Raw genomic sequence first — 13,114 nt, 5'->3', positions numbered from 1 at the left:
GGACAGAAAAACTCCCTGACCTCCGGTTTCCTCCATCTCCCCGCTGCTATGTCAGTCAGATCTGGTGGTGTTGGAGGTATGGGTTTGGCTGCCTGGTTGTGTGCTGGCTAGTTGGCCGGACAGCTGGCTCAACGGGTGAAAAACCACTCCGTGTTTAACTGCCCGCCTGTCACTGTTCAGAGAACGAAGCCTCAGCCCTCATTCCAACACACTCTCTGTCCCCTCATCATCATCGTCCCAGCCGGTGGTTTGCAGTTTGCCCATGCAGGCACACAACACACACACTCAGACTGGACACAACACTAACCAGGGGAATACCAGTATATAGCACTGAAAAATGAGAGCTGTTATTACGCTCATGTAGGATGTGAGTGCTTGCTTTCCACGCCACCACTAGTCTGAGAACAAGAATTTGTTCTTAAGGCACAGACAAAATAAATACTTCATGCTCCCTGGATGTGGAATGAGAAGACCGCCAATTGTCGCTTCTTTTTCCAGCCCTAAACTTCTCGTTCTCATCTGTATTATTTAGCCCTGAGGGTGAGTGTACTGATGTACTTACATCCTACGCAGTTTCTTGTAGGGAGAGAAGGCTCCGGGTGGAACAGACTTAATCCCATTCTGCTCCAGACGTCTGAGAGGAGAGAAGTGGAGAGGAGAGGAGAAGAAGATATAGTGTTATTTAAACAAACAATAGAGTTCTCCATGTTAACAGAGTTGAGTAATCACCTCTGACCCTTAGTGATTGGCCTGATTATATTAGTGGAGATCTATTCCCCAGCTGTAATAGGTCCAGGCATGTTGGAGTCATAACATCATCAGAACCAATAAACAGTGTGAATGCTAAAGTGCTGAGGAATAGGACTGGAGGGGAAAATGCTCGGTCTTGGTTTGTGTGAGAGTGTTAAGGCCTTTTTTTTTTTAAACTAAAAGTCATATTTCTTTGTGAGATAGCATTTACAGTTTCCAGCACTTATGTTCTCATATGAGATCCTGAGATCAATAATGATCTCACTTGTTCTTGTTAAATTCGCTGTTATCCTCAGGGTGTCTGCAAAGTGTCTACTGAAACCTTTGCAGCAGGGTGAAATATTGCTTCTTTGAGTTTACTTTTTCCTCTGAGCCTAAGAGCTGCTGAAGTAAAGTTGACAAGGAAAGCGCTCGGGAAACAAAATCTTACCATAAAACAACTGTCAAAGAATGAAATTAATACACAGACAAACATACACTTGGGCATGTAGTACAGAGCAGTAACCAACTCTAATCAGTCTCAGATGTGCCCAGGGAAATAGACATCCCATTAGAGCGGGTATGCATATGTGCGTTTCAAACGGCTACTTGGGACCCAGACCAATTCCCTTGTGTAACTGGCAGAGGGCTGTTTATCTGCAGGTCAGTTCACAGCTTTTAAAACTGTCCTTACCAAGGCTTAGCAGGGCCCAGAGGGAGCCAGCTGCAAGCCTGTCTGGTTGGTCTACCATTCTGCCTCCCAGCAGAGGGACTGGCTGCAGACCATGAGGCATGGGCCTGCGGTGGGCGGGCGGTTACGGCAGAATCTAAAAATCATTAAGATGCTATTTGTCACTGCAGGGAAATGAGAAATATTTTAAAATCTGCAAAACTCTTTGGCCAAAGGATGGCTGTTGATAGATTTAACCATCACCTTCTTAAGTATGTGACTTCTTGGCGTGCAACCATTTCCACAGGATTTAATTACTCCGTTAGAGGCATTTCAGATTTACTACATGCTTCTTAGGCCTTCTGCATGACTATGTTTATTTCTATCCATGGGGGGTAAATGTTTTGTTGGGACATTAGCCACAACAGTTAACAGTTTGGGGTTTCCACATTTTTTTATTTTTTTTATTTTTTTGGTAATCAAGAATCTTTCCCCTTCAAAAGGAGTGGCCTTTAAGGAGAGATATAGAAATCCAACTGACATTCTCAGGATAGCAGTGATTCCAGACCACAGATTCCTGTGGTGGACATGCTCTCTCTGTCTGTTTTTGTCTGAATGTCCCAGCGAGTCTGTGGATTTAGAGAGGAGTGACAGCACTGTGGTTCCTCTGCCCTCACCATGCGGCAGAGTGGTGGGCCAAGTGGCTTTAGCGCCTTCTCTCATCAACCAGTCTGTCTGACTGGTCCAAACCAGTCTGGCACTCTACATGATGTTTGTATGTGTATGTATACGTCTGCTGTGTATAAGCATGCCTACATGCTGTGGTATCCCGGTGTGTTTCTCTGAGCCAGACAAGGATATACACACACTGCCTGCCTGACAACTTTTAAGCTCTCACATTGTCACTCCTTCCAGATCAATATGTGGAAGCGACTTAATCCCTGCAATCAACACAGGAGCTACTCCGTCCAATTGGCAGACAGGAAAAAAATAAGATAGAATCTCTCAGAGTTGCCAGTGGACCGACGATCAATGGTTTGCATCCAATTTATCAGGCTCAACATTTGTATGTGTGTCTGAGTGTGTGTGTGTTCTCTTGTTTGTATCAGTCTAATCAATGTTCTTCATCCTTTTCATTAGGGCCTGGGCATGGTTTTCATTAAGGGGAAACACATTATGCCTTTGGGTATTCACCCAGTGAGTGCGTGAGTAAGAAGTAGATGGCAGAGCCATAGCGGTGTGGATGAAAGGCAGGGGGGAGAATTTTATGGCAGCATTCACTCATTGCAGACGGGGACTATGGCGCATAATAATCTGTTGTGGTAGCGTTCAGGCTAACTGGGCCTGGTTTCACAAGACAGAGGACCAGAAACCAGCTCACATCCTCGGCAGCCATAAACACAACACTGGCATTCATTAGGGTAAAACGGGGCAGAGAGGTTCGCAATCCTCCGATTTGTACATAATGAGAGCAGCATGCGTGTGTGTTCGTGAGTTACAGAGGGCCTCATTAACAAGGTATTAGGCTAGCCTTGATATCTAGCAGCCGCCCTTGCTGTAATTGCAACTGATTTTATAATGAACTTCAAGCACAGATCAAACCTGCTGCACCAAGTTACAGAACGGACCAGCGCCTCAACCCCCTCTTTTTTAGTTATTCGGCGTTGATTTGTTTCCTTGAAATCCGGCAATGGGGGGAGACAGGGAGGGAGGACAGAGTGAAATGTAGTGATAAAAAAAATGAAGAGAGGAGGAGACACAGGTACAGGAAAGAAAATTGTGGGAATTAAACCTGTAAGGTAAGGCCCTGGTGGGCAGGACAGAATAGGCATAATATAACAGAGTGATTTACCTTTGTGGTCTTGCAAAAGATGAGTCAGAGCATAGTAGAGTTTATTAGCAGAACACAGTAAAGCACCAATTAGATGTGAAGGGCAGGGAAGGTTTTAACATGGCCTAACCCATCTGCTATCCAGATAGACTCCACTCTCTATAAAACGTGCATGATAGAGCTATCCTTCAGAAGCTTCCCTGGTCACCCATTAGTGCAGCTCACTGGTTATTAGTCTCATAGATCATATTAGTGTGTATGATATCCCACTTGTGGAACATTACAACTGGAGGGCATGCTGAGGAGGTCTACAAACCATAAAACATTGCAAAACTGCATCTCAATTTTTCCATGTTTTACAGTTTGTAGACCAGGACTAAAGATCAGGCTGAATTAATTATATCCCAAAAGTAAAAATGCAAGATGCCTGAAGCCTAGCTTTTAGAAATGTCTCTGTATTTCTTGGGTGGTCATTTAATTAGAGAAGAACAAGAAGTGTGGACCAGCATGTCCAAATTAGGAAATTCAGAACGCCACTGCACTAGAAATGGGTCAGGGTTGTTGGGGAACATGGGATCTGTGACTTCCATGGTAGCTGGGTATTTATAAACAGACCCCATGGGGAGGAGGAGACCTAGAAACTTGCTGTGTCCTCCTAACGACACACATGCTCCTTGGAAGAACATGCAATGCGACCGCTGGCTTCCTCCCTTCATCCTCCTTTTTTTCTCACCATGCATAAATCACAAAGTTGCAGTGCCATTTCATGCAGATTTCTGCGAGTGGCATGAAAGCCCGATAAAGAGAACTAAAAAAGACTCGTTTGAAAAGTTTAGCCATGCATTCCTAGGAATTACAGTATCCTGGGCCGTAAACAGTTAATACTCAGACAGATGTTGGAGGGCTGATAAACTGAGGGAGGGATGTTAGTAAAGCACTCGCATGTGGTTCACAGCCATCTGAGCTGATAAGAGCATGCAGTTTCAATCTACAGTCGACCGTAAGACTGTATGTGTCGTTCTCAGTGCACAGCAAAATGATGAATGCCCTGCCAGGTGATTCATGCTGAAAAAACTAACCCAGAACAGCATGCGTACATAAAACAAGCATGCTCATATCTCCCCCGGCCTTGTGAAACCCCTACAATTAAAGAAAACGTTGACTGATGCAAAGAGAATTAAATTAAGAATGTTAAGAATTTTTGAGGAGTTTATAATGAATCTTTTCCATGTCAGTCACTCGTCCATGAAAACACTCTGTAAAGAATTATGGACATTTGTGATAGCTGCAGTGCAGCAGTCATGAAAAATGTATATTTCTAAAGTTTTCAGGCGGTATCAGATTTTGCACTTATTATTTTTCAGACACAGATGGTTTTTATTTGAAGACTTTTTTTTCTTTTGTAAAAGCTTTTTTTTGTCACATGTTTGATAAAGAAAGAAGTAGTGCGCTCACATTTCAGCCATGCTCTCAGGCAGGTTTGCTGGGATGGCAGTCAGACCTTTTCCTCTACAGTCCACGATGTTGTTACTGCAGGTACACATGGCAGGACAAGAGCCTCCACCAGTGCTGCAAGGCTGCGGGCTTGAAGACTCCTGGTGTCCTGAAGAGACAATCAGAGGGAAGGATATGCATAAAAGAGAGGAATGTGGAGCTGCTACAGGTGTGTGAGCACAGGTGAATTTGTTGGTTTCAGGATAACAAGATGTAATGGATGTAATTGCTGGAGATCTTTCTGTGGTGATATAAAGCCCCTCATGCTCCTAATTGAGGCTCAAACTCTTATGCGGCTGCTCAAGTCATCAAGCCTTTGTTTTATAAGCTGAATTGCAAATGAACACGCATTCCTAGGGATGAGAAAAACAAATAAAAGAAAAAGACTTACATAGCTTTTAGAATCAGTGGGTAAGAAACTAGGTTATATATCAAAGCAGTGCCGAAGTAGATGTAGGGGAGAGAAAGCGCTTGAATGAGCTGGAGTGGCAATTGAAGGTCTCCCAATAACATCCATTGATCTCTTCGCAAATATTCCTCCTGAGTCTGCGTTCTCTGGGAAGAACTGATGCCATTCTGCACATTCAGCTTTACAACCCCCCACCTCTCCACTTCTAAAAAGCTTCAACTTTTTAATTTGCATACAGAGCACACAACCCGTCATACTGTCTCTAGATACCTGTTCAAATAGCTATGGCACTGTCAACAGTGTGGTGAAGAGCAGGCGCTTGCGCTGGCAGTACAGCGTGTTTGGTGTGTGCGTACAAGATGTGTGTACGCAAGTCTAACCCAGATAAAATGAATAAAACAGACTTTTAAATGGCCTCATTTACACAGCATTACTAATCCAAGTTTCAAACCATGAATATTTGATCGCGTTCCTATCTATCGCTCAGCTTGTGTGGAAAAATGTTGGCGAGAGAGCCAAGTGGGAGTAGACATTCAGCGAGAGGAAGACAGAGTGAGTGATGGTGAAAGTCGGTGACAGAGAAAGCATAACTCCAGAATCATTATGGTTTACCATAAAATTACTGGCGCGAGCGTTTGGACCATTTAGCTAATAAGACATGTTTAAGGTCAGACTTCATACATCTGGTCAATCATAATCAATTACCTGATGGGACGGAATGCTTCGACACATCTGGGAATCAAGTCAGCGATTATCATCGCGAGTGTGACACTGGTACAGTCCCTCAGCACATGCGATATGAGGCACTGTGATCAGAGGACGGCAGAGGTTTGACAGATCTGGGATCAGGTGTAGGGCAGAGAAAAACTCCCTTCTGATCCAACATGGCATATCTGACAGGCCTGGGATCAGGGGGAGTGCAGAGCACAGCTGGAGCGCCCTTAACAATGACAGCTCTGTGACAGGTACACTTGAGGTGAAGCTGTTTGATGTTTGCTCCTCCCCTGTTTTTTTTTTCCTGCCTATCCCCCATTATCTCTCCAATTCGCCTTCTCTGCTACCCAGTTACCTTCCCATTGCCCTTCTTTTATTTGCTTTCCTTCTTCCAGCAGTTTTCCCCTGCTCCACCTGTACTTTCATACTCCCTTTTAACATCCTCATTTTCAGCCTCTTTATCACTGCAAGCCATTAGCTTCTGTCCATGTGCTCACAAGTCTTGATATTTAACTCCCCTCCATCGCTGGCCTCTTTCCATTTGTCTCCTCTGCAGTTTCCCATTTTTATAGGGTAATTCCTGTTTCACACTACAAGAGCTGTATTGTATTCAACCCTGAAGCAATTTATTATTAATTATTCATCTCAAACACAATATTTTTACTTTTGTATTATATTGTGAGAGCAGTTATGCGGTAGAATTAGTCATCCATTTTTTGTCATATAGAGCATGATGTTGGCACAAGAACCTTTTAACTTTGGGTTTGATCTGCTGCAAACGATCAAGGGAGTTATGCGTAATGTTTGGTTTGAATAAAACAACACACAGAAAAGCCCATTAAGACAAACGGGAGTAACTGTATCCTAAAGCAGAAACTGACGCTTGTGTAATTGGCTACAGCTAAGGGGAAAAAAGATTTTCAGCCAGATTTCAAACCTAAAAACCTTTTTGAAAGAAACAAAATTGTTTGGAGAACAGAAAATGCATCTCACTGCAGAAATTTGTGAGATAACGCAAATGAGTGACTGGTTTTGCACAGGAGTCCCTTCAAGCATTTAGAAAGTTAAAGAAGGAGTGTTTATTCTGCAAATGTTGTTTAAAATCCAATTTTCACCTGGATTTAGTACTTTTTAAATCCGCTTTTCCATTTTTTTTAATCATTAAGTATTGGTATACAGCACACAGCAATGTTTTTTTAAACTATTAAAGAATGACCCCATTTTTAAAGGGGACCGATGATAAATCATTGCCTGGAAAAATATTTTTCCTCAAAGCGAAGCAGTAAATGTGTTACTCTGCTCATTACAGGCAAAAATTTACAATACAGTGGTGCTTTCCAGCCTAAAACTGGGACTGAAAGAAAGTGAGTCATAACACAGGGTGCTGCAGAATTTCATCATATTTCGAATCGATGAATAACACACTGTACCCCGTTTTCCTTCTCCTGCCTCTCATAACAGCAACACGCCTCGCTTCTCCATCTTCTTTTCTTCCAACACAGCGCCACCCCGCCCCAAATCCCCCGCAGGTGGCCTGGCCTGGTCACAGCTCACACTAAATACACGCACAACCACACAGTGCTGAACATCAAAAATACTAAAAAAAAAACAAAAAACAGGAGTATGTGTGTATATGCATGTGCCAGCGAGCCAGTCCCTAATGAGTCCTTCACTGGGAGTTCAACTTCTGGTCACTCATCCTCTCAAGAAGAAACTGTTAGTATGTGTTTGTGTGTGTGCATCACTGTGTACTTACACACACAAATACATAGTAGCGGCAGATTTCCTGCTGGTGTTAGCAGGGACAAAAACGATCAGCTATTGACACTCTCAAAAAAAAAAAAAAATCAATGTTTGTCTGTCTACAACACTCCTAACTTTTTTAGGTATTTTTACACAACAGCAGCTTATATGTATGCTACATGAACTACAGCTCTCCATCATTCGAAACCTCAACTTTCTGTATCAGTGTCCTATCAGAAACCAAATTTCCCTGACACCCCCTGCTCCCCTTTCGTATCTGGAATCGTTACACTCCCACGCTTTGAGTCTCTTTCCCTGGGCGATGAATAGTTAATGATCTGTGCTGTCACGCCGTATGGCTGCGTAAAAATCACAACCCATGGAGAGAGAGAGACAGAGAGAGGTACACACACACACAAACGTAGACACAAACACCCCTCGCAGCTGGCGTTGCAAGTGAGATGGCCTTGTGGGGAGTGGAGGTTCTCATGCTGTTTTTCCATTGTCCGGATATGATAACCCCAATGCACGGCATGACACACCCACATGCACATGCTCTCTCTGTCTCTCACACACACACGTGCACGCGCACGCACACACATGCGCACACACCGCAAAAGAAATAGTGATTTCAAAGCCACGGTTATCCTTGTGCTAGAAGGTGAGAAGCTATAAATAATGACAAATTGAGGAGAGAGGGTCTACTGTCAATGGGGGCAGCCATCGCTCCAGCTGTGCGCTGGGCATTTTCCTTGCAACAGCGCCAGCTCCTCAAGAGGTGGGCACTCATGCAAAGGCCAGAAGAGAGCATGGGGTTGCCAGCTTATCATGTGGCTGCCAGGTGAATACACACTGAAACAAAAACACAGGATACTTCCTGTGTTTTTGTGTCAGTGTGACCAGGGGACCGTAAAAGATTTACTCCACAGGGAGACGTTGTCATAAAGAACCATTTTGTTTGCTGCCTTTTGCACAAAAAAAACTTTTATAAAATGCATTGTTTGCTGGTCAAAAGTTTATTGTAAATGTATCTTACCTGAGCAGCTGAATTCATGCTTCTGTACTTCTGCCACATTAAGTCCTCTGAGCTCAGGAGGGGCAGTGCATTGTGTGAATAAGCCAATTGTAGGCCTCTGCCTGAGCCACTGGGCCAACCACGCCAGGTGACAGTCACAGTTCAGATTGTTCGAGTGGAGACGGCTGTTAAATGAGAGGGGGAAAAAAAAGAAAAGTTGATTGATTGAAGAAGTTTTCCTTTTCTGTCTAAAATACCACAAGCTGAAGACATAAATAGCATAAAACGTGTCTATTCTTTCCTACAACTCATCACATCCAATCCCTGTGGCAAAACACAAATGATACGCTGCACGGATGATTATAAATGACACTTTCTAAAAAAGAGGAACACTAAAGAGGTCTTTTCTAAACCTACTCCAAACACTGCATTCCTGCAGTGCTGTGCCTGTCCAGAATAACTCTTGCCGTGGTGAGGTGGACCTCTGGAGCATGTGTGTTAACTCGCAAATCCATGTGTGCAGACGCATGGTGTGCACACAAACAGAAAAGCCATATAATACTACCCCACTGGGAGCCTAAAATGTCACCGCAAGAGCAGTGGAGTCACGGTCCAGAGTTTCAGCAGGCATAATTGTTTTAATTTGCGCATAATTTCAGATTTAGTAATCACATACAATGCACAATACACAATAGACTTGTGGGGCTATTTGTGTCTATCTGGGCCAGTTGTTGTCTTTAGATGGAGGGAATAATGGCCCCTGGCATTGCTACAGACCCTTCTGTGGTACTCTGTGGTTATGGCTGCCACCCAACATTGACTGGAATGACAGAACCTGTCTACTCCCATTGAAATCACACAGGACTCAGCCCTTTCTCTGCTTTGCCTGTTTGTGTGTGGAATATTGTTTTATTTTTATGGGAAATATCTCCGGATCAGTAGAAAAGTGGTGGGATTTGTGAGACTTACAAAGTCCGTAGTTTGGGCATGTGGTTGAAGCTAGAGACGGGGATGCTGCTGATGTTGTTGTTGTTCAGCGTTCTGTGAAAAAGAAAACAAGATTTTAGCATCGGTAAACTTTTTGGAATCAGTTCTCTTTGAAACTCTCCCCGTCTCTCTTTCTTCTCGTGGCCTATCAGGAGTCTAGCACCTTATTCCTCGCAGATGCAGACATTCATGCATGCAAATATGCACAGGCAAGCTCACAGTCATGATCACACCACTTTCATCGAACTCTGGGCATCAGCTGCAGAAAGAGAATCGGGTCATTTCAATCAGCCTAATAACCCTTTGCAATATTTCAACCTGCTACCCCCTTTCAACGCAAGCTGTCCTCCTCCCCCCACGAAACCTATAAATACAGATCCTATCAAAACAACCCCCTATCCCTGCTTGTACCACTGTGACAACCCTACGACTATTTCCTCCATGTCATGACAGCAGCTGTCACTTTTTTCAAACCCTTCATACACAAACACACATGCAAAACAGCCTTTCACTATCAAAATAGCAAGCCTGTCAAAGTGCCCTCGTCCCCCTGCCTGAACTGTAAGTCTAAATTGTTTCAGGTGGAGAGCTCTAACAGAGACCGCTTGGACACTTTAGACAAGGGATGATTAATTGAATGTTCAAAAACTGCTAAGCATGGTCACCAATGCATGGAGGATTGAGTGCTAACTTGAATAGGATTCTTTTTTTTTTTTTTTTGTAAAATGGTAGGAACCCCCAAATGTCAGATGGCCTGCCCAGAAGTGGGTGATGTGTAGATGGAGGTGAAGTGGTGGGCAGGTGGGGGGTGTTAATGTGATCGAAGGGAACACTGCTGTCAACTGTGACTTAATGGAGCTTGGTCTCCATGATGCTGGCCCCCTCGTGAGGCCCACAGGGGGGTATTTTGGTATAAGCCAGGCCTGTGCTTTGTTAGTTATGCTTATTAGCGAGGCCAAAACAATGTCTTAATTTAACTAAGTGCTTTAATGGAACAATAGAGGGCTGGGTTGGATGAATAGCATCACTTCAGATACTTACAGCACTTCCAAGCCTCTCAGAGCTCTGAAGGCTCCGTCCTCTATGCAGCTGATGTGGTTTTTATCCAGCTGGCTGCAGATCACACACAAGAGAGAGCCTTTGTTACACGAGGCACATACAGTAAACAATCTTTCCGCCTCCCTATAGGCTATTTGTAATCATGGGTACAGTGAGCAGAACACTGATGGATTGTGGTAAATCAATACTGGTTTAGTCATCTCAGCTCTTGTAACCCCAAGAGTAGCACTTCACTAATTGTTTATCTGCATCGATACACCTCATAAATCTACAGTATGTGTCCGTGCGAAGATGCAAATCAGTGTTGCTACAAGACGCCTTTGGGGAGCTCTGTGTGTGTGTGTGTGCGTGTGTGTGTGTGTGTGTGTGTGTGTGTGTGAGCGTGTGTGAGGTAGTTAGTCTACTTAATCAGTGTGATGCACAGTCTGCTGGAATTACACATACCGACATGTACATAATGTTTTGCGGTTACCAAAGGCCATTAACCCGACTGGATAAATATTGGAAAATGTTCATTTACAGTAGCTTGTAATATAATAATTTATTCTGTATAATCTTGCTTGACTCTTCATTGACTTGCCATAACTGCAATGTTAGAATCATGTTAATAACTAATTAACCAGTTATTTTTATACTTCCTTAAGCGACTTTTAATCACTTAACTGTTTTCATGTATTTTTCAGTTTGTAAATGTGGTTACTTTCAGATGTTGCTAGACTTTTTGGTTGCATTCATCATAACCTCATAACTTTTTTAAAGCTTCTATAGACCAATCCTTATTTAATAACGAAGATAACTGTACATTGCAGGGCAGAGCACATTTACCCTGGAAAGAGTGAGGTACTCACAGGTTCTTGATGTCTGTAGCTCCCCTGAAAGCTTTTCTGGGAATGGACTGGATGTAGTTCTCGCTCAGATCTCTGCGGACACAATAAGAAGGCATCGGTTAGAGACAATCCATCCTCGATTATCGCTTTGGTTTGGTCTTTTTTTACTTTGAGAGGATGTGTGTTCAATATAACTCAATTTCGGAAGCAATGTTAACATGTTCCAGCAATTTCCTCTGTGAACCTTTCACTTCTAGTGTTTAAGCATGCTTTGCTAGCAGCAGGAATCAAACTCTATTCAGTGTAGCTCTTTCTTTTAACACACTCAATGGTGCAGAACAGGAACGCTATGGGCATTTTTTTTCCTTCTGCCAACACCCTTAGGTCTGATACTGCATGGCCAACTCATTCATAATGAAGATGTTATTTTTTTTGTTGTTGGCTGTATTATTCAATGTTCACTCAGGCTATAATTTGTTCACTGTGCCCTGACCATGCACTGGTGTGAGGCACCAGTTCACAGACAGTTGGGCAGACAGACAGCTGGGCAGCGACCAATGAGATGTTGGTGGTGTTCCCGCAGTAGCACAAAGAGCATTATTTTCCCATATAATATTTGGTGTGTGTGTGTGAGTGTGTGTGTGTGATAATCGACCCGAACAGAGAGAAAAGCAGTATTTGAAGCACAAGACCTATTTTAATTGTCACAGTATTTTGCCTATTGTTTAAATTGTGAGCTAACCTGACTCAGAAAGCATGTAACCATCTTCTGTACATACTCTACTCAGGGAAACTCTTGGCTGATACCAGAGAGGCTCCTGCCTCATGCAAGGAAGGCTCCCACAGCCCGGACAGATGTAAACAGAGCACTTATGGTCACCCACAGAAGGGCTAAGGCACAACACCAGAATCAGACTTTGATGACTCCTGCTTAGTTAATGTTCATGCGCACCACAGCATGCAATCCTCTGATGCACACAACAAATATCCACGCTAAAACCCCCATGGGGTAATGCTAAAATGAGTTCCCAAGACACACAGTCTCACATAGTGTCCCCACTGGGTGATGCTTTCCAGAATGTTCCCGGGAATGAATATCGCACAGACATTGTTTCGGCAGGATACAAAAGAGGGGAGTAAAACGCATTACAGCGGTTGTGTTGCTCAATCCATCTAATGAATGGGTGGTTGTTTCTTTACGGTACAGCAAAAATTAAAAGAGTACTATGCAGGCCACTGCAAATACACCACAATTAAAATGGAATTTGTGTGTTTGATTCCATGGCATAAAATATTGAGGTCAGATTGAATTGTGGCAGTCTACTCTGACTTGTAGGGTCTTGCCCCGTGTTTACAGTCTTGTTCCATTAAAAGACGGCATTACAATGATGTTGCATGGGAATGACCGTGTTAGGGGCACTTTTATTTAGCGGATAAGGGAACAAGTAAGCAGCCCTTTATATGGCTGCTATTCTGAACACACAAAAACCTGACGAGCACGTACAGATGTGCAAATGAAACACACACGTCGCTGGCTCGCGTTCAGACAGAACATAAATATTCCATCTAGTGGCACATTCTAATTTTATCCTGTGAGGTTTCTGAGTTACATTTTCTCGGAAGATCTGCATAACAT

General features: G+C 43.4%; 1 protein-coding gene across 2 annotated transcripts in view; it reads right to left on the bottom strand.

Moving 5' to 3' along the window:
- The window catches only part of slit1a (slit homolog 1a), an 86,881-nt gene that overhangs the window by 27,875 nt on the left and 45,892 nt on the right, over nt 1-13,114 (bottom strand). For both annotated transcript variants that reach the window (XM_082557290.1, XM_082557291.1), the window contains exons 5-10: nt 11,500-11,571; nt 10,634-10,705; nt 9,575-9,646; nt 8,627-8,790; nt 4,686-4,833; nt 563-634 (exon numbers count right to left, since the gene is read on the bottom strand). In XM_082557290.1, the coding sequence (XP_082413416.1) occupies nt 563-634; nt 4,686-4,833; nt 8,627-8,790; nt 9,575-9,646; nt 10,634-10,705; nt 11,500-11,571 (600 nt within the window). The remainder of the gene's footprint in view (nt 1-562; nt 635-4,685; nt 4,834-8,626; nt 8,791-9,574; nt 9,647-10,633; nt 10,706-11,499; nt 11,572-13,114) is intronic.

Source organism: Aulonocara stuartgranti (assembly GCF_965226115.1).
Source record: "Aulonocara stuartgranti genome assembly, chromosome: 13".
Taxonomy (NCBI): Eukaryota; Metazoa; Chordata; class Actinopteri; order Cichliformes; family Cichlidae; genus Aulonocara; species Aulonocara stuartgranti.
The sequence above is the reverse complement of the archived record's forward strand: the minus strand, read 5'-3'. Positions and strand labels throughout refer to the sequence as shown.